This window comes from Caloenas nicobarica, chromosome 2 (genome assembly GCF_036013445.1).
Source record: "Caloenas nicobarica isolate bCalNic1 chromosome 2, bCalNic1.hap1, whole genome shotgun sequence".
NCBI classification, from domain to species: domain Eukaryota; kingdom Metazoa; phylum Chordata; class Aves; order Columbiformes; family Columbidae; genus Caloenas; species Caloenas nicobarica.
This window is the reverse complement of record NC_088246.1, coordinates 15,297,099-15,317,789: the sequence shown is the minus strand read 5'-3', so window position 1 is coordinate 15,317,789 and position 20,691 is coordinate 15,297,099. Positions and strand designations below refer to the sequence as shown.

Here is a 20,691-nt window from a genome sequence, read left to right as displayed (position 1 = left end):
TCTAATATATTCTGTGTGTGTCAAGCACACTAAGAAGTCCCAGATTTAATGGCCAGGTCTTAGGTTTAAAACTTGCAACTCAAGCAAGCGATTGTCACATCTTCTGTCAGGTGCTATTTTCATCAAGCTGCTTTTTGTGTTTAAATTTGAAAATCCTTTCAAACTAATCCCATGCTAGTCAGGAAATCTGTCCACTCCTGTGGCAAGGCAAGTCTTTATTACCTAGCTCTACATCAGAAGCTGAACTGCTGCAGAGCAATCACTAATAACCTCATTATCCACTGGGGCCATGCTCATGGTATGGCACAGAATCTACAAAAGGGATGCTTAAAACTAGTTACGAGGTTTTAAAATTGGTGTCCTGCAAAGCAAAAACTCAAACAAATTAATGAAATACCTGAATTAGCATAAATGGATGCAAGTTTGCCTTATTTATTTTTATATTGTAGTATGACTGAAACAGAGGAGAAGAAATGCTGAAATTAGTTATAAATTCCCCTGACTCACTGACTTTCATGTGAATGAAGGCTCAGCACGGAGACTAGACCACCCAATAATTTATTGTCCCAGACACTGAAAAACTATGTTAAATTTGCCCTCTGTTTGTTCTATGACCTGCCACAGGATACGAAATTCACTTCATAATTCCATTTGACTTTCTCACATTAACCATCCAGGATGGCTGCGCAGAACAACTTTAAGGCACATTTTAAGTTGGTTGGTGCAACGTCCACGTTCTTTAATTCCCATACTGCATTAACTACCCTTCAATGAATCACAGAGAGGAATAAAAGCACGGCCCGATTAGCAGAGCTGATTTGACTCACCCATTATCCTACTCAGCGCCGCGTTCCTCGTGGGCGACTCGCTGAGCCCCTCGATCCCGCCGTAGAGGGAGTGGGAAATCCTCCGTTCCCGGTCCTCCAGCAGGGTCTCTATGGGCAGCTCTGGCCCCGAGGGGCTCCCAGGTGACTCCAACTGCACAGAGAGAGGAAAATCAGCGCCCAGGGTCCATTTAGCAGCATGGGGGAACTGTAACAACTTGCCTAAGGCTTAGACCTGTCTGGGCACCAAATGAGCTAGAACTTCTCACCCCGGACAAATATAATTTGCAATGACAGCTCTGCTTAATGACCAACTTTCTAAGCCACTTTACACAACACCTCCCATGGCGCCTTGTCAAATTTCAAATCCTTCGGCAGAAAATTGGTGAAAAAAACCACTGCATTTTGGTGTCTCTTTGTTGGATAATTTCCTAAGGACAGTTTCGGCTTTTTTCAGCAATATCGGGCAGACAGCTGAGCCATCGTTCCCACACTGACAGCCTGCCAGAACAAGGCTCCTGTCAGGACCACAGAGCAGGAACTCTATCTGGAATTGGGCTGCTGATGCCTTTTGAAGTCATGCGATATGCTTTCAAATGTAATCACTGTGGAAACCCCCAGAAAACCTCACCACACATATTAGTAACCCATACGCAAACAAACATTTTGTAGTTAGCAGAAGCGGGGAAGGACATAAAATAGTCAGGCTTCAGATTAACTTTTTTCTACTTATGACGAGTTATTTGCTCTGCCTTTCCTGGTCGCAGGGTATGGAAGACCTTGAGTGCTTCATTCAGTCTGGAAGCTTCTGTTATCCCTGGCACTGCTGCAACATCCAGGCACAGCCACAAAAACCAATAGAGGCAAAACGCGAGGTGCCTCCCACGCCAGCCCTCACCTCCCGGAGCTGCTGGGTCCCTGCCCACCACAACTCCAGGCAGAACTCCCCGGGGCGTTACAAGACAGATAACGTAGGTGGTGGAAGAAGTGATGGAGATGGGCTGCTTGGCCACGTGCACAGAGGAGAAGACTCCACATGTGGCCCCAGCTGCCCTCTGCCAGAAGGCTCCTCTGAGCGACTTCTCAGCTCAACCTTTGTTTGCAGAAGCTGGTCACCCCTTGTTTTCCTGCATACGCCTCTCAGATTTTTCAAAACAAGAGGAAAGAGTTGAGTTTTCCTCAGTAAGCCCCAGTGAATCAGAGCTCACTGGAAAGCAGTGCCTGTGAGAGGCAATGTAAGAAAACAATTTGGTGTTGTTTAGCTGGTTTTAGGCACCCCATTAGCCACGGGCAGTTCCGATGCCCACACAGGCCCTGGGAGCGAGGAGAACGAGCGCCCACGTGCTCACTGGTCAGCTCAGATGCCCAATTCATGAGTGCCCAGTCGCTCACTGGGGAGACCAGAGAATCCCCACACCATCACCCAGCCCTCACAGCATCCAGCCTTCCTGCTCCTAAAGCGCTGGGTTCACCTGAGCTCTGGCTCCCTGCTGGTACTTGGCAATGCTACCGGAGGAGCTTCGCCAAGACCGCTAAACCAATCCACCTAAACGGCGGGAACTGAACACAGCACTATTAAAAAAAAATAAACAAGTATTAAAAAATAGACGTGTTTTGCATGTAATTGTATGAACTCACACATCAAAGCGTTAGCTGTTCTCACCAACCCACCTCTTCATATTGAAGTGTATAGATAAACCTCAACAACAATGTCCTTACACAAATCTCACGGCGTATATTTTATATGTATTGAAATACGGCAGGAACCAGATACTGTAAGATACTAAGCACGCTACAAACACTTTGAAGCCATTGGGAACTGGGCTTATTCCAAGGACTGGTCTCTAAACAAGCACGAGAGGAGTAGTTCATAGTTTCAGGAATTACAATAACAAGCAACACGTTTGTTGGTTGTTTTCTTCTTCTTTAAACAGCTGCCCATTATTAATCACTCCACCCGCAATCCCCAGATGACTAAGAAATGTATGCTGTGAAAGATTTTTTAAAAATCTCCTTTGAGGGCTACAAAGCACTCGGCCACAGTCTCTACCGCGGAGGCTTTGAAGTCAGCCCGATGGACTAACAACTTCTGACATTCGGGCGCTGGCGTAACGCCTGGTACACGGAGGGGTGGAGGTTTGCGAAACGTCGCATTACAAAGTTGAGGAGACCACGACTGGGAGGTTACAGAGTCTGTAAAAATTATTATTTCTGTTCAAAGCCATCATCTGTTTAATATAAATGAGATATTTAATGAAGTTCCAAATTGTAGACTTATCTCTCCCAGTTTGATAAGCACTGGGGAGATTTACTGCATCAGAGGGTCAACACAATTACAATTGGAGGCACGTCAAGCTGCAGGAGAATAATAAACTTGCAGTGCAAGTGAATTAGACTCAATAAGGTTTAAATTGTGAAATGAGGATTTGTTTTATTAGTTTTTTTAAATTGCAGATTACAAGTGACAGCTTTACTGAAAAGTAAATTAAACAATATTTGTAGCCTCTTTTATGAAGGAATCTAAGGCAAATTCAAAAAGAAAATAAATGTTAAATTCTGAAACACTGTAAGAAAAAAAAGCACAACAACATTAGACTGCTTGAGAGCTTAAACTTGCATGATAAAGGCATTAAATGAACTAACTTTTATTTCACTGCCTTTAAATAAGGTGTGAAAATATCAAAGTGCTTTGGGATTTATTCTCCCAGTGCTATATTGATGACTTTATGTAACGAGTGTCCAGCTTTTAGTGAGCGATATCGCACAGTCCTTCTTCATGTGACAACCCATCAACTTTCAAACTCATTTGTAGGAAGGTCTCAAGAGATTTTCAGAAAGATACTGACAAGAAGAAAGCTCTGAATCAGAGAAATACATAGAAATTCACTTCTGGTAATGCAGTAAAGTACAGGGTAAATAACAGAAATAGCAGAAGTGGTGCGTTTAGATGGCCACACTTTGTAAAGTGAATCACGTATTTTATCATTTTCTTAGGGAAAACTTTTAAAACTTTTCCACTTCTAATTAGCATCTTAAAAGATGGGTTTAAACAAAGGCATTGACAGCCAATTATATTTTATAAAAGACACAATGCGTTTTAAAAACCAGCAAATATTAGACAGGAATTATATAACTGGCTCTCAAAAAAAAAAAAAAGTAATTTCCTTACATTGTTAACAGAAAGTTTGTGTAAGAAAAAATACATTGAATTCAGAAACTGTGCTGTGGGAAAGACAAAGAGACTGACAGTCCGAAGCAAGATTGCAGTTCAAATAAAAAGTACTTCCTCCTGATGCATTTCTAATAAAGAGCTTGAATTACACATTCCAGTTCCTTCCCTTAGCTGATATCAGTGCTATCAGGTATAATTTAACTTGATTAACTGATAAAGAGTAGGTAACATAAACAAAGATGTACGAATTCCTGACCTTCATTAAAGGCCTGGCAAGGCAAGTGAGGCACCAACTGGCCCCTACGCTTCCCACCAACAGCCGCCCTGAGCAGGAGCACTTCTTGGTGTGAAGGCTCCGAGTCATGGAGGTGCAGGTTGGAGATTATCTAGCCCACCTTCTTGCTCAGAAAGAACAAGTTGTCGAGTGCCTTGTCCAGTTGGGTTTCAAACACCTCCAAGGGCAGAGACTGCACAACCTCTCTGGGCAGCATGTGCCAGTGGCTGACCACCCTCTCAGAAGACCATTTTTTGCTTATGTTTACAGAAATTTCTTGTATTTCAGTTTCTGTCCCTCACTTCTTGTCCTGGCACTGGGCACCCCTGAGAAGAGTCTGGATTGGTTGTCTTTACTCTCCCCATCAGGTATTTATAGACACTGGTAAGATCCCCCTGAACCTTCTCCTCTCCAGGCTGAAAAGAGAGAGTTCCCTCTCTGGGTCCTAGCACTGATCTATAATAAATGAACGTATTCGTAAAAATGCAATAAACCCTCACGTGCTACAGATTGCCTGCAGCTCCTTTTCTCTCCATTCTCTTAAAATAAAAATAGAAACAAGATTTTTTTTTTTTTTTTAATAAAAAAGGTCTCTACCCTGGCCTTTGTCATTCAGATAAGAACCAGCTGTTTGCTAAAGCACTGTTTGTACTAACTAGCCCAGCTGCTGCTTATCTAGATGATAAAAAGACAACTAATGCGGTGCTTTTTACTTAAACACCACCATCCATCCTATCTGAAGTTATGCACATAAATATGAAAAAAGTTTATGCATAAGAACATTGCCAAAATATTCAAAGCATAAACAAACTTTTTTTTTTCTATAGAAAGAAATAATAATCAGACTGCCTTTTTTCTTCAGAAAATAAGTTATCCAAACACCAGCATGCAAGCATTATGGATTTTAAAGAAGTTAGCGTACAAATCTACTATACATTATACTGCATCCAGGGTACTGAAGCTCTTTCTGTTACACAGAATTATTCTCCAGGCTTTCTTTTTCCTTTCTTATCTGTGTACTGTGGCCAAGATGTCCAAAATGCTTCAGCTTCCTTTTCAAACAGGGCTACTTTTACAATAATACTACCAACATTAAATATGGTTTTCTTTGTTACCACCCAAGTTGGGATCCTTCTTCAGGGATAGACTTGGCAAGATGTGAAAATGTAGGTAAATAGCCAGCAAAAAGAGTCATGTTTGACTCACATGCACAATCATGCACTAGTAAATGTAAACTTAGTTCAGTGTTCCCAAGAAATACTACATGCCTGTCCTGAAAATGTTAAAAGGCAAGCAGAAGACAAAATTGCTTTCAGAATGGTGGGAGGGAACCCACACAACTTTGCAAAATGTAGTTAGATGGTAGGTTATGGGGCATGGGGATGAATCTGGGCCAAGACAGAGTTTGTAAGCTGATACCAAGGATAGAAAACAAATAAAGGAGGAAAAAGTAAGTTTAAATAAATGGGAACAGGTAGAAGGGCAGAACAGAAGACACAAAATATTACAAAGTAGAAAATCATGTACATTCTTTCCCAACAACTAACATTTATTATTTAAAAATATTTCTTGAGATGTTTACTACTAGAAGTTTACCTAAATGCACTGAAAATCATGCACTAGAAAGACCAGCAGAGGCCTCAAAGGAGACCATTAACAAGTCCAGTATTAGAAGCTCAGGCAAAAGGTGCCACAGTCAAAAAAAAACCCCACAGCAATACAGCCCAAGAAATTGAGAGACAGAAGGAAGAATTTAAGCAGTACCCTTCAGAGGATGTTCAGTTTTCAAGGTAAAATGTTCACTAAGGACATTGGATGTAGGAAAGCACACGGAATGAGCTGGACCCCTTGATGGCAAAAGTAAAAGGGCTACTGAGGAACAAGTCTGCAGCAGGGAAGCTCAATGGTTTCTTTACCTCAGTCTTTACTGCTGAAGATACTGGGGAGATTTCCACACCTGACCCCATTCTTTGCAGCAAATGAGGAGAGGAGTGAGATCAGCCGGAAGAAAATACAAGGGACCATTAGAACAAAGTGGTAGGTGAGAAGTCAACATGTCACCCAGGTAAGATGGCATTCTCCCAAAAACCCTGAGGGAACTCAACCGTGAAATTGCACAACTGCTGGCCAAAATGTTCCACATGCTGTTACAAGTGGCCATGGTGTCAGAGGGCTGGGGGTTGCCTCTATATCTAGAGGGGATCTTGGGAACAACAGACCAGGCATCTGACCTCCTTCTGGATGAAATGGCAGCATTTACAATAAAGAGTTAAGATCACTGACCATGACGGAAATGGGCCCATGGGGAACGCAGATGTCTATGGGGAAATCCTGCCTCATGGGGATGCTGGAGTTGCACAAAGGTGCCAGTAAGCTCTCCCAGCTCTCAGGCAATGAATTGGACATGACATATTTGCATTTTCAAAAAGCACTTACCAAGGCGTCATATCAAAGGTGTTAAAGAAACTAAGTTTCATGGGACTGGACTATGTTTTAATTTTCTGGACTGCAATCTGGCAGATTAGATTGGAAACAAAGATCAGTCTTCAGGGTGGAGAAGAGTCAGCTATAGGTTTCCCCAGGAATCAGGGCTTAGCCTTGTGAGCAGCTTTACCAATGACTTGGAGAAGGCAGTGAAGAGTGAAATCACCATCTTTGGAGAAGATACTAAAGCCTTTTCGATAGTTAAACGAACTCCAGAAAGGCGTCACAAAACTAATCTAGTGAGAAAAGAAAAAAACCCAAACCTGTCATATCAATTTCAAAGTAGGAAAGTAGGTAATGCATGCAGGGAAAAAATGATGCTGAATGTTTTATACTTCCACCCATACTGGAAAAAATAGATGTTTCCTTTCTTTTATAATGAAGCCACTCATTTGAAAAGTCTCTCCCAATGATCTGTCTACCAGTCAATTTATTTAAACAGTGGATGAGATCCTTATATGGTCTGGATTCATGACTGTTTCTCCACTTCACAGTATGCTCCATTTTCAACACAGCAACTGGAGCAAAAATGAACAGGCACGCAGCAAGAAATTTGGGGATCTGCAAATCATTTTCAAACCTTTTTTTCAGGCAAGTTTGACAAGACATTAATTCTGTCAAAAAAGAGAGAGGAAAAAAACCCCTTGAAATCCCTCATTTTGAGGAAAATGGTGATGCTCTCGCTCTTAATGGCAGACAAGTGCTGCCTGTGTGTGACATGAACAGAGTGCAGACGAGCAATCTGTGCCCCTCAGCTGTCCAGGTCGCAGGACTGAAAGCAGCAGGATTCCAAAAGTAACAATTACCTTTATTTTCTTGAATCAGCACATACTGTCGCCAGCTGCACAGCTCTGCCTGACAGTCGAGCCTCAGCGCTGTGTACGCGTTACGGCCATACAGCCAGCAGCTGCTTGCCTGTAAAGGCCAGTCATCATAATATCACTAATTAACAGAACATGGCTCAAGGAGCACCAGTGCTTCTCCTTAAATCTTTGTAATTTTAAAAATGTCAGCCCTGAGTTAAAGATCTAAAAATCCGATGGCCATATCTTCTGAAAACTGGAGTGTTAAATTTGGCCATATATGAATATCAAGTCACTACTATTGTTATTCTTCCCAGTTTTACCACTGTCTGCACAACTTTGGAAACGTACATTAAAGTCTCTCTGTGCTTATAAAGGCAAGCTGAAGAATCAGCACACAGTGCTGATCACAGAGGGCAAGGGGAAAAGTTGAAAACATAGATTTGGAGAGCATCTTTAACTTTTTCGAAAGGAGGGAAGCGAACCTGAGATAGATCCAAATCCCAAACTAAATGTTTTTGTTACACTAATCTAACAGCATCCATCAAATATTCGCTGTGTGATTTTGTCTGGAGCAGCTGAGATATTAAACAAAGCTTTGTAAGGTTTGTAGTAGTGCAGCTTACAGAATTAACTATATTACTGTACTCTGTGTAGATGTAATACAAACAGGAGAAAACTCAGATACACAGTTTTGGCTTGGAGTTCATTCATAGCTACCACTCACTCCATGCTTATATCAACATTTACTACAAGATAATTCACTTGAAAACCTGGATGGATTATATTCTATCTCCTGGTGATTCAATGAAAATTCTTTCTACAGGCAACTCTTTAGTTCAGTAAAACCACGAAAGTATAAAAACGCTTTTTACCTTCTGGGAAGTTTGTGATCTCTTTTGAGTTTACAGTTATATAAGCGCTGATGATGTAAATGATCTCCTCACTACCTCTCTGAAGACAGGATAATACTCTTATGGTGTTTATGTACATTTTTATTGTTACCATAATTGCTTTGGAGGCTTAGTCTACAACATGAAAACTGGTGAAGCTGTACAAGAATAACACCGGCATGAAAAAGGAGTATCAGGGGTCACTTCACAAAGTTTTGAAACAATTTCATGCTCAAGTTAAGTAGACTTTGATTTTTGAAGCCTAAGAAAGCTTTCTGACAAGGAAACAGCTCCTGCGCAGCAGATTGGAGGCAACTGTCCATGCCTCTCTAAACCCAGGACAACAGGGGTTGAGACATCCTCTCTTCTAGACAGCAACCAAAATACAAAAAGTACATGAAAATTCTGTTCTGAACTGAAACACAGAAAAATGGCACTCTGCAAAACTGTCCTGTCAAATGAATTCTTCTCCTCCTGCTCCCCCGCAATTCTTAGGGCTGATTATGAAAATGAATATTAAAACCAAAAGAACTGTACTCATACTATCAACTTTCTTAAAATCCAATTCAAACTCAATTTTACTGACCAAAAAAAAAGCAGACTGGGTTGCCTAGCTATCTCAAAACAACTCAGTTTGTTTGTTATTTTTTTTTCTTTTTGCTGTTGTGGTTTTGTTTGTTTGTTTGTTTAACAGCCAGATAGCAAATGTTTTTATCATCCAGACATTGTGCATAGTTCTTTTTTGCATTGGCACTGTCACCCCTTGCATGGATTCCCCTCCTGAGATGAGTGGCTGCTCCATGGCACAGCCAGGATTCCCAGGGTGCTGAGTCCTGACCTTGCACCACAGTGCAGGACTGGGCACGCCACTGGAGAGGAGGGAAAACTGATGACAACAATACGCAAAAGGGAATATAATCAAGCTTGTTCCATTTAACTCTGGTTCTGCAAGACTAACAAGACCGTAAACTATGTTTTTGTCCATGAACCAGGCACATACAATGCTGAATCAACACAGGAAAGAAATCAGTTGAACAGGATCTTTCGTTGTTGTTGTTGTTATTTTATGGTGATTCCTTTGGAGAACCAAAAGAAAGAGAAAAGCATGAAAAATAACAGGGAAATACTTTCTCAAAAGCTAAACATTTCTTTTTCTCTTTAAGAAAAAACAGTAAAATTCAATTTCTGAGGAAAATGCTGATGAATGGTGTGATTTATCAAGATAGGGTCTGACCTTCTCATGGTTTTACTTCTAATCTGCAAGATCCCGAATTCGCAGCCAGTCAGATGTCACTTATTTTTTGTTCTAACACTAAAAATCTTTGCTGAGACTGTATACTCAGCTGGTAGCAGCTACAGGAACATTCCAAGGGGACATCTTGTGTGCCAGCACATGGAGGTAATCTACATTGCTGAATGAAGCACAACATAGCTGGGCCTGCCAGACACAGCCAATCTGGGATGCTCCCTGGGCACGCGGGTACCACTGCGATGCCCAGGTGCCCAATGCTGCTCTCCAGCTGGGTCTCAGGCCACACATCCATCACCCGGGGGCTAAGCTGATGGAATGCCATACTCATTAATGGTATTCATGCAAGATACATACATAATATTATCATAGCTTATCAGTGTTGTATCAGATTAATAATATCAAAAGTTTAAATTCATCCAGTTCTTGAACAAAGAACTAGAGTTTAATTGCAAATTCTCTCTTCACTTTTCATTTCATTGAAATCTGGATATTGACAGACTTCCAGAAAACCACCTTCCTGAATACTGCCAGCTCAGCAGGTAAACAGCTTTATGTCCATGCAAGTTGTGCTTTCATGCAAATAATACTGACATCATATTTCCTTTGAATGAATGTTGTGAAAGCAATAACTCTGAGAAAAAAGTTACTAAAATGGTTTCGTAAAGATGATCATTACACCAATAATTACATATCATCACTTTCCCAAATCATCATGGCTCATCGTACCAGCTTATTAAGGAGTTGGGAAAACGCAGAAAAAAAATGTAAAATAGGTCCAGACAGACAGAGGTCCCTATCCAGATACATTTCAGTGTATCTATATCTGATTCTAAAATCGGTTCTTTCGTCTTGGAACACATATACTGAACATTGAGCTGTGCCTTTTTGGCATGCGATTTCTACAAAATAAATCACACTAAACGTCAAGCAGATGTAGGGCACCAAACTATTCCTAACTCGAGTAAGCAAAAATTCTATCAGACTTAAGGACCAACGTCTTTGGTTCATCATTGTTGGAATTGCTCCATCATGTTTGCAAACATCGTCCTGACACATTTCTTCTAGAAGACTTTCACTAACAGAAGAGTGAACATCCTCCACATCCTTTTTGAAAAAAATATACTAAACCCAGAAATGGTCTAAAATACTTCACCCTTTCTATGCATCTGAAATTGGGTAGGAATAAGAAACAGTCTCCAAAGGACAGTCTGTGCTTTCTGGAGTCCAAGATTTATGTCTAGAACAGGACATAACCAAATATAAAAAGGTCAGAATTCCTTCAACGCCAAATGAGAACCTCACACCCAAACTGGCTTTCTAGCAGTGCATGTATATATAAACCTGTGTGTATGTGCAATAAAGCTGTGTATAAGCAGTTAATCAAGAGGAGCTTAATACTTTTAGCGAGGTGTCTTTTTCAAACATGATTTTGTAATACACTGTAGACTGGAATTTTTTAAAGATCAGTTTTATGTATTAAGAAATAAACCATTCCTTTTCCCCCTAGGCAAGATCAGCAGTACTAAACCAATTTGTGCACATCATTTTTGAAGCATGATGCTCAAGAAATAACTTTCTCAATAAGACCTTACCAGTGTTAACAAGAATGAAATAATGACTTTTAGATGTCTTAAGAAACGGATGCTTCCTTGATCTGCCATTCAACTGCACCTTACTTAACGCAGTGCATTTCTCCCATTTGTCAAAACCATATTTAAGTCTAATTCAGTCCTCCACGGCATCTGCAGTCCTTCTCAGTATCATATGCCCACATATTCCTACTATATAGCATTATTTACATTAATCTAGAAGATAAACTATTGGAAATCATGAAAACGTTTCCAAACATCAACACATTAACACTACACTGGAGGAGACAGAAGCTGCAAATAATAGCAGAAAAGGAATCGCCACTTCACCCTGAATTTAGTATTTCATACTTTCCTGCAATGAAGGCCAAGACACAAAGTACTTAAAATCTGAAATAACAAAATTATTTGCATCAACTTTTGCAGAACCTTTACATGGAACTTTTAATTACTTAGATAAAATACAATAATGAAATGTAAGAGCTCTACTCTTAATTAAAAAAACTGAGAGTGATGAAGCAGCAAGTCAGTTAACACTGTCTATAAATGAGAGATTCAATAGACCTACATAAAAAACTCCAAAGAACAAAAATCACATAAACAGTGGGATCCAATTACAAAATCAATATAGTTTTATTCAGTGTTTCCTGTTACTCATTGATGAAAATACTCAAAAGAAAACCTTTATTGATTGGTAATAAGGTTAGCATGTCTAACACTGAAATTCAGATCATTTTGTAATTCTTTCTTTCTTTAGCTTCTCAAATATTATTTTCTAGGTCTCAGAGGAATCATGACATCTCTTATAAACAAAAATGCCTTGGAAGTGAAAATCCCATTCCCAATATCAAAAGCCTATTACCTCATTGCATTTACTTCTTCTCCTCGCCACAATAAGCTGGATCATTCCCCGTTTATTTCCTTCAGTGGACATGGATCTCCTTAAGGTCTCCATTGCATCTTGATTTGTTTTGCCCAATAATGATTCTCCATTTACCGCTATTAATTGATCGTTCACTCGAAGCCTGCCGTCCTGGAAAAGGAAAGATTATGGCCGGTTACATAAAACATGCCCAAAAGAAGTTTAGTCTACTGGAGAGAGAAAAAAAAACAACCAAACAAAAAAATAATCTAACAACTATGCTTAGTCCTAATAGTTTATGGCCAAATGAACACTGGTATAATAGCTTCCACTGCAGCCGTTGTAGGAAATGTCTATTCCAATTATAGGTTTGCACTGCAAGCTATTATCATAACATGTTTGCACAAATAGCATACTAATTGAACTGTACCAGAGATGGCTCATATCCTTCCCGACGATCTGTAAGGGCTGTTTAAATCCTGGGATGTGCAAACATGTGAATCTGAGTAGAAATCTAAATGTTACCTCTGATGGTGTAATTGGAAAAAGGTAGCTAGAGAGCAATCTCATTCTTCTTGAATCTGTGGTTATTTTCCAAACAGACTTACTATGGAAAACTGAGGAAGACCAAAGTACACAGATGTCCCCTCTTACCTTGGATGCTGCTCCACCGTTAATAATGGACTTGACGAAGATTCCTAAATCGGCATGGTTTTCTTTTGACCGGTTACCTTTGACGCTCACGCCAAGTCCAGCTGATCCAGAGTCATTCAGTGGAACTTCAAATGTCAAGAATTCCCTGGTGCCATCAGGTGTGAGGACGAGCTCCTCTTCTTCTGCTTTCTGCTGGGAAAATTAGCATGGGATTATAGAGGAGCATTTCTCTTTGGGTATTCTTTTCCCTCCACAGCTATTAGCATTAAAAACCCCTGCTTTTAACTAAAATGCCACAATATTTTCCACAGTAATTATTTGAAGAAACATGCGCAAATACTGTATTTTCAATCACCTCCAGCTGATGCCTAGATTCAGAAATATCTTATGTCTGTGTCTAAGTGCTTCTCTGTCTAGTAAAATAATTGAATCATGTGTCATTACTGAATGTGCCATTAATACCAACTCACATGTAATCTGCTATTTCATTAGCCAAAGGAGAGCTGTATGAGAAATATTTTCTTACTTGCAAACCTATAGAATTTTAAAAATATCACCATCATCTGTGGCAGCTTTGCAGTCACAGGGAAAAACTAAGTACAAGAAAATTAAATTCAAAATTTACTCATTCACTTCACTTTGTTTGAAACTAGCTGTGTTCAGAAAAACAGAAAATTACACAGCTAAGATTTGCAACAGCACACCTCTCTGCTATTGCCAGGCTTAGGATCAAATCCAGCTCTGAGCGCCGATCTTCCTGCCTTTCCCAGCTCTGTTCCTCACCTCTTTGGTTCTTTGCTGCCCTTCACATCCAGTTTTTGTCCAGCTGGGACAATCCTGGGTTTTGAACATCAGGAATTACAGTCTCAGACATGCCGGTGTCCCAGCTCAGTGACACCCTTGCGCGCACCCACAGGCCGCGCAAGTGCAGGAGACCGGCCTCTCGCTTTGCCTCCCGCTGAGCCTGGGGCGGTGGTGGGCCGGGAGGGGGCCCTGGGGTGTCCCCACAGCGTGGTGGCACTTGTGGGGGCAGCAGGTGTGGGCACAGCACCCTGGACAGAAAATGGGCAGGCCCTGCAGTGCGTAAGCACAAGAGGCTGCTGCCAAAAGGAGGAATGGGAGGGACGGACTGTTCACCAGCCCTGTCCTCTGCAGCAGACATTGTCCGCTTGTTTCTGACACCTTTCAGTTATAATAAAGTGTTTATAACTACTTTCAGTTATAACTTGATCATTTAAGTAAAATATTAAAGAAAAAATTCATGCCCTCAGAGGCAGTTCTCCACAGTGGCCACTATCTGGCCTCCAGAAAGACGCTCATGAGCCCAAATGTGCTGGTTTTTTCTCACCCACATAAAAGGGAAACAGTAAGAGAACATCCACCAGGAAGTGCACAATTATGTCCAACAGTCAGCAGTTCTTCTCTGGAAGAATTAATCTGTCCAATTTTTTTAATAATCTTCGCAAATACATCACATCCATTACAAAACTGATTTTATACTGACTTTTCTCTTGTCACTCTCATCTATTTGCAAAGCTCACTCCTCCTATTTTCCTCCTACTCCCAGATACTTGTAGCAGGACAAGACACATGAGAAGTTAACGTGCGCCTGCTGAGCCACTCCTGTTTCTTAAGATCTGACAAAAGGCGAAGCTGACAGGCTTTTCTGAAATCCAAACACAGACTATGGCAAAGATGGATGTGAAAGCCACGTGGTGTACAGTAGACTGAGACGATCAATTTGGGCACAAGCATGCTAGTTGTGTCACCACTGACCTAGAAATGCAATGTGAAAATGTCACATGGGAAGGCAGTCAGACTGTTGAGAGAACCAGAGCAGCTGAGGGAAGAAAAAGACAAAGCATAATGCTTCACAAATAAAAAAAAAAAAAAAAGACACCCCTATCCAAGCGCCACAGCTAGGCTGGCTCGTTTGTGAATTCCATTATCCAAATGCATCTCTTGGCCTGTGACAATCTGTGTTAGCTGTCAGGAAGGGAAAGGTGCACTGTGTCCATGGAAAAAATACTGAACCTAAAAAAAAGGTCCCAATTTTGGGGAAAATTACAAGTCTAATTTTCCTATTTGGGTCACAGGAGCACTAGTTACAGGATACATTTGAGTGCATCTTTCATCAGGTAGCTACACAATAAAAAACTGAGAGAGATGCACATTACCTTTTAGTTACTGTAACACTGATCACTTTCACATTCCTTAATAAATAACAGGAATAAAAGCTTGAGAGACAAAAGGGAGATAAAGCCAAGGTAGGATGTACAGTTAATCCAAAAAAGCAAAGTAAGGTTATTGTTTCTTCTTTACTACAGTAACTGTAAATTTACCTTTGATCTCCTTCCCCCCTCACTATTTTCTAACGTTCTAAAAAATCTGCCAGAACTTCAGCCCCAGCGATCTCCCTTCCAGGGCAGAGAACTAAACAGCTTCCCGGCACAGTCCGTCAGGTTCACTTCCACATGCCAAAGGGTCGATTGGAGAGAGCGTCTCCGTCAGCATCCCCAAGGACCTGGATAATGGCCCCTACGCTACTTCTCTTCAGCCACACCAAAGAGCTGCATTATCAGCTCAGCACTATTCTTAATGTGAGGCTCCTGCCTGCTCATTTTCTAGAGACTTGAATAAGAAAATAAGCTAATATTGGGCTACAGACACCCAAATATGCAGGTGAAACTGAAGGCCTCAGCCTGGAGCAAACTATTCCTTAGCAGCTGCAAGTGAGTGAGCAGATCATGCTCATGAAAAAATGAGAAACGGCAGCCTCAGCACTGGAACAGAAGTACAGAAGCCATGAGAAAATTATGTAACTCATCCAAAGAAAAAAAAAATGCCATTACTGGGCTAAGGCTAAATTGCTTTAAGGACTTCATTGGGTGTCCACAGCTTTTTTCAACTAAGCCAGCTAAGCAACGGAGGGAACAAATATTTATTTTTGATAGCCTACAGTTTTTTCACAGAATACTTAGGAGAAAAATGTGGCTTTTAAGAATAATTGAACCATCAGGATTCAAGGACAGTAGATAGGAAAGTACTGACTCTAACATTTGTGCCACGCCATGGTACCAAAGGTCTTACTATGTATGATTCATTGAATACAACTTCATAAACACAAACCTTGGAATAGAACTATATAGTGATCAGGAACCTCTTAGCGTGGCATAAAGGAGCCACTCTCAGAGAAATAAGGAGGAAGTTTTTAGCCTGATAACACAATATTTTGAACCAAAGTTGTAAAAACAAAACCAACCAAAAAAACCACCCAACAAAACCTCAGACTGGCTGAATCCTTCGTTCCCCAAAGCCCTTTAAAGTACAGAAACATTACATATACAGCAACTCTCCCCAATCAACTAAATATCAGCTATTTTTAAAAAAGTAAATTATGTTGAACATTAAGTATCTAAATGTAACAAAACATGTGAATTCTATTGAACATTAAGTATCTAAATGTAACAAACCATGTAAATTCTCTAATACATCCATGAGATGGTATAAAAATGCAAAAAAATCTAGAATGCGGCATTTAAAAATTTCAACTGAGAACACAATCACTTCCTAATTGCAATAACTTCCATTTGATCTTGATACACTCTAAATTAACAGCTTCACTATGTCAATCAAACACCTCAACAGTATTTTCATGATTAGTTGATCTATGGGAGAAATTTATTCCTTCATATACTTTGACAGGCCAGCCGTAAATATGCAGGCAAAATTATGTACTGTGAACCCTGAACAACAAAAATCAAGTCCCTTAAGATTTTTCACACACTACGTCCAAAACAATTAACAGCAGAACAATATCCCGTTCAGACAGAGTCTGCTGAGGAAAAGGTCACCTGAAATGACTTCAGCTGGATGAATGAAGCTGCTTAAGTATGTAATTTGTAATAAAAATTCGATTGGCGATAAAATATGTAGGTGACCTGTTTTTTGGCTTCAAATTCATAATTGGCATAAATGTATGACAAATCAAATTTGAGATAAGTTTTTCACTGTTTAAATACAACATAAATGTATCATAAATTTAAAGATAAACTTCCTGACCAGAGCAAGCTTGTGGCCATGCTTCAATATATACAGAGATTACAAAACACCATTGGAAAAACAGGAGGGAAATTTTTCTCTTCTACAGAACACCAGTTTCTGATCTGATCATAAAACCTGATTTAATTTTGTAAACAATGTTAAAATGGACCTTGACACTAAAAGCGCAATAAGTCTACGTCATCATGTTAGTAACGGACATCTCCTTATCCTTTTATGTTTTAAAGACTATGTAGAAATTTCTTGCTTGGGACTTCCTTCCTTTATAAAATCTCGCCAGGCTTCAGCTGGTGAGTAAGCAGCATGAGATGGGTGAAAAAAGAAACCTAACAGCAAAGAAAACCCTCCTCCCACCTAACAGGGGAAGCAATTTTCAGTCGAGCTGGGACAAGTTTCCGAAGTGGCTCACTGCAGCTCCAAATCCGGCTGCATTCTCTCCAGCAAAGTTCAGTCTCTTGCGAGCTGAGACATGCCGTCTTCTTAGCAGCTATTAAGTCACTGAAACCTGCCTGCAAGTTACTTTGTGATCATGCATAGGGAAAAGAAATAAGTTAATCACGAGACTCTCAGCAAAAATCCTGTGCGCTCCTGTTTCTTTTCACAGAAGCAGTTAAGAAAGCTCTGTACCCCCACTCTTAGAGGGTAACCTATATTTCCAAGTTATGTACATAACACACATGAAAACATGTATGGGGTTCTTGTATGCACAAACATATACATGTACATATACAAACACACCCTTCTTATATGATGATGAAATTCACATGATAAATTCACACGATAAATGAGGCACAAGTGCTACCTAACACCTCCAATGACTTTACCTGCCTTCAAATCCTGCTGTGTCCATCCTTCTAACATCACAGTCTTAAGCCTGTAAGTCTCTGTTTAATTATTATTTTGTTAACCCATCAATCTTTTGCCTCATAAATGTATCTTCTCTCTTGAATTTGTCCAGCCTGAAAATCTGAAGTTCTTGAAAGATGAGTTTGAAGTCCCATGGATGTTAAGAGCCCACCAGGTCTAGGAAGTATAGGCTAGAAAAGTAAAAGAACTGGCATTTGCAAAATCCCAGGTTTAGTCATCTGCTTCCAATAAAGGGGAATACCAACATAATGTCACAGCTTTTTCCAGGATATTTTCCATCTTTAGAAGATTTTAATATCAAATTCGTTATTCTTTCTCACAAGGCACCTATGATACTAAGAAATCATAACTCCTATACATTGGGAAAACAACAGTATTATTATAACTAAATAGAATTCTTATTTCAAATCATGCATGCTGTACACAAGAGAGAGGAGATTTCACTTAACTATCATGCAAAAACATTCTTGACATCGGAGATGAACCAAATAGTTTTGTCCTTCAAGCTAGGTAGGTGACATTGCTGTCATCGCAGGCCACCTTCTAAACTGATATCCACCAAAAGACTCCCACCTTTTTTGTGTGCTATCACATATACGAATGTAGAACATGTAAATCGAGCAGCCCTAAGTAAGCAAAACAGTATCCATGGTCAACAACTGTTTTGTGGAGGGTGAAGTTTGGTACTTATAAAAATGTAAGAAAATGTAAAACTGCTGGAGGTGCTGAAAACAGTGATGTAGGTGGCCTGTAACACACCTCTTCAACTGCAGTCGAGGCCTTTCCTGAGAAGGAATAACTGAGAGCTGATGCATCCTGCCCTGGGCAGGCATTAAAGAGAAATGTAACTACAGCTGCTCATTTAGATTTAAAACTGGGCCTCCAGCAGAGAAAAGCCTGCCTACTCATCCAACAGTGGCATGCACACCCCGGCCTGCTTTCCTCCTGAAATACAAGGCCTTTTCTTTTTTCTTTTTTTTTTTTCTTTTTTTTTTAAATCAAACAATTATGTGCTGCATTGCAGGTTATAAGGGGCTAAAGTATCTACTTGCCTAGTTATAAAATGATATAGGGCTTAAGCCAACCAAAGAACTAAAATTCTTATGCTTGCTTTCATTTTCTAACTCTTCCTAGGTTAAGTATTTTAATACCTCCCATATGTTAGATAAACACTAATGAATTTTATTTGCACGTATACACTGAGACTCATTATTCATATTAGCTAAGTTAATATGTCACATCTGGCAAAGACTGCACTCTTATTCAAATCAAACAGCAGCTGCTAAATATCAAAAACTAAATTTGAATTCTGAGATTTTATGGGAAATGTGGTCTGCTTTAATTTTAATCCCATCAAGGAAAAGTTTTTTTGCACATTATATGTGGATTAACTTTGGTGCATATTTATATGCAGAAATGCTAGCTCATGAAAAACAGACCCGTTATATTTCCAGTTATGTCCATTTTAAGGATTTAATTTAATATCAAAAAACATGTTACACATTCAAAAATGTCTTCAGTTTAATGTTTTTGATGGATTAAAAATGGTTTAGAAAAAAAATTAAATGTTTTCGAAAGCACAAAAATTCTAGCATGTGATTTTCATTTAGTATGAAAATCAGAGCTTTGCAAAAGCCCATATTTAAGTACATCCACATGTTTGTTATTTATCTCTATAAGAACGCCATTGCTCGTCTGTGCAAACACTATTCTCCCTAATGCTAACACTGATCTGCACTGTCATAGAAACTGGATTAAGCAGTTGAGATTCTACATTTCAAATCAACTGGTCAGACCACTAAAATTATTTTGTTGGTTATGCATCTCAGAACTTCACACGGGGGCTAGTCTGTTGCCATTGCCATAATGACTGTACTTTATCCAGGCCAACATGGCCTGTTCCAAACTGTTGCTCCTACTCAAATTTTGTGCTCATACTGCATGTTCTGAAACAAATATGTGATTGTAATGCTAACCCCATTTCTTTACAGGATGCTTATCCTAGAGGAGTGAAAACCAAGGGATTAGATACACAGCAGGTGTCTGCTCTACCAGTAAAGCTTATAAAGCTACAGATCTCTGCACTATCTCTTGTTCAAGAAAAACTTCAATGCCCAACACACTAACGAAACAGCTCCCTAAAAATCTTTATACTTCTCTCACTGGCCTGTTGGATGTACAAGACCTGAAAGACTAAAGAAACAGATAGAGAGTGTGTGGGAAAGCCAGACAGAAAAACAAAGTTGAAAGGGAAACGATGCCTTTGTAGAAGTCCACGGCAGGGAACAGGTTCCTCATGAGGCAATGCCAGCACAAGGCACTGGGACTGACCTGACTCACTCCTACTTCTGCTGCAGACTTCCAGGCAACCATGGCAAACCACTTCATCTCACTATTTCCCCTGGATTTGAATTGCAAGGAAGAATCAACACCAAGAGCATAACGCCAACAGTGCAGTAAAACAAGCTTTGCACATAGCAAATGAGTTTTCAGATGTGTAAATAGGAATTTTAAGCAACAATGTGAACTTTGCACTCACCCAAATTAGGCCAAGAACCTGATGACCCTACTGGCTGTGCTAGCAGATGGTGAACTTGGGGGTCCCTTTCAGACTCACCTCCTATATGTGTTGTTTGAATTGTAAATGCCTTACACAGTTGATGCTTATTATCCAAAATAACATAGGCTGGTACGTAGGAAATAGTATAATACTGGCAAATAAAGATGTGCGCACCAGTATGGCTTCAGGACAACTCTGCAATGGTGGCCTTGAGGCAAGCTTGTTACAGAACCCCAGAGAAGGGACACGTACTTTGCCTTCCAGGAAACCGGCAATTGGCCAGCAATGTTAGCAACGCAAGCTTTGAGAAAACAGCTGGAGCTGCCCCGCAGTGCTGCAGGGAGCCAGCCTGGGTGTGCCACGCTGCAGCCCTGCAGGTGACCAAGTCAAAACTA

At 40.2% G+C, this 20,691-nt stretch overlaps 1 protein-coding gene across 13 annotated transcripts in view; it reads right to left on the bottom strand.

Annotated features, from left to right (window-relative positions):
• PARD3 (par-3 family cell polarity regulator) overlaps positions 1-20,691 on the bottom strand; it is a 455,490-nt gene that overhangs the window by 167,365 nt on the left and 267,434 nt on the right. For 12 of the 13 annotated variants that reach the window (XM_065628469.1, XM_065628475.1, XM_065628473.1 and 9 more), the window contains 3 exons: positions 12,808-12,996; positions 12,154-12,324; positions 828-978 (listed from right to left, as the gene is read on the bottom strand). In XM_065628469.1, the coding sequence (XP_065484541.1) occupies positions 828-978; positions 12,154-12,324; positions 12,808-12,996 (511 nt within the window). Of the gene's footprint in view, positions 1-827; positions 979-12,153; positions 12,325-12,807; positions 13,000-20,691 lie in introns of all 13 variants that reach the window. The other variant, XM_065628471.1, reaches the window with a different exon arrangement.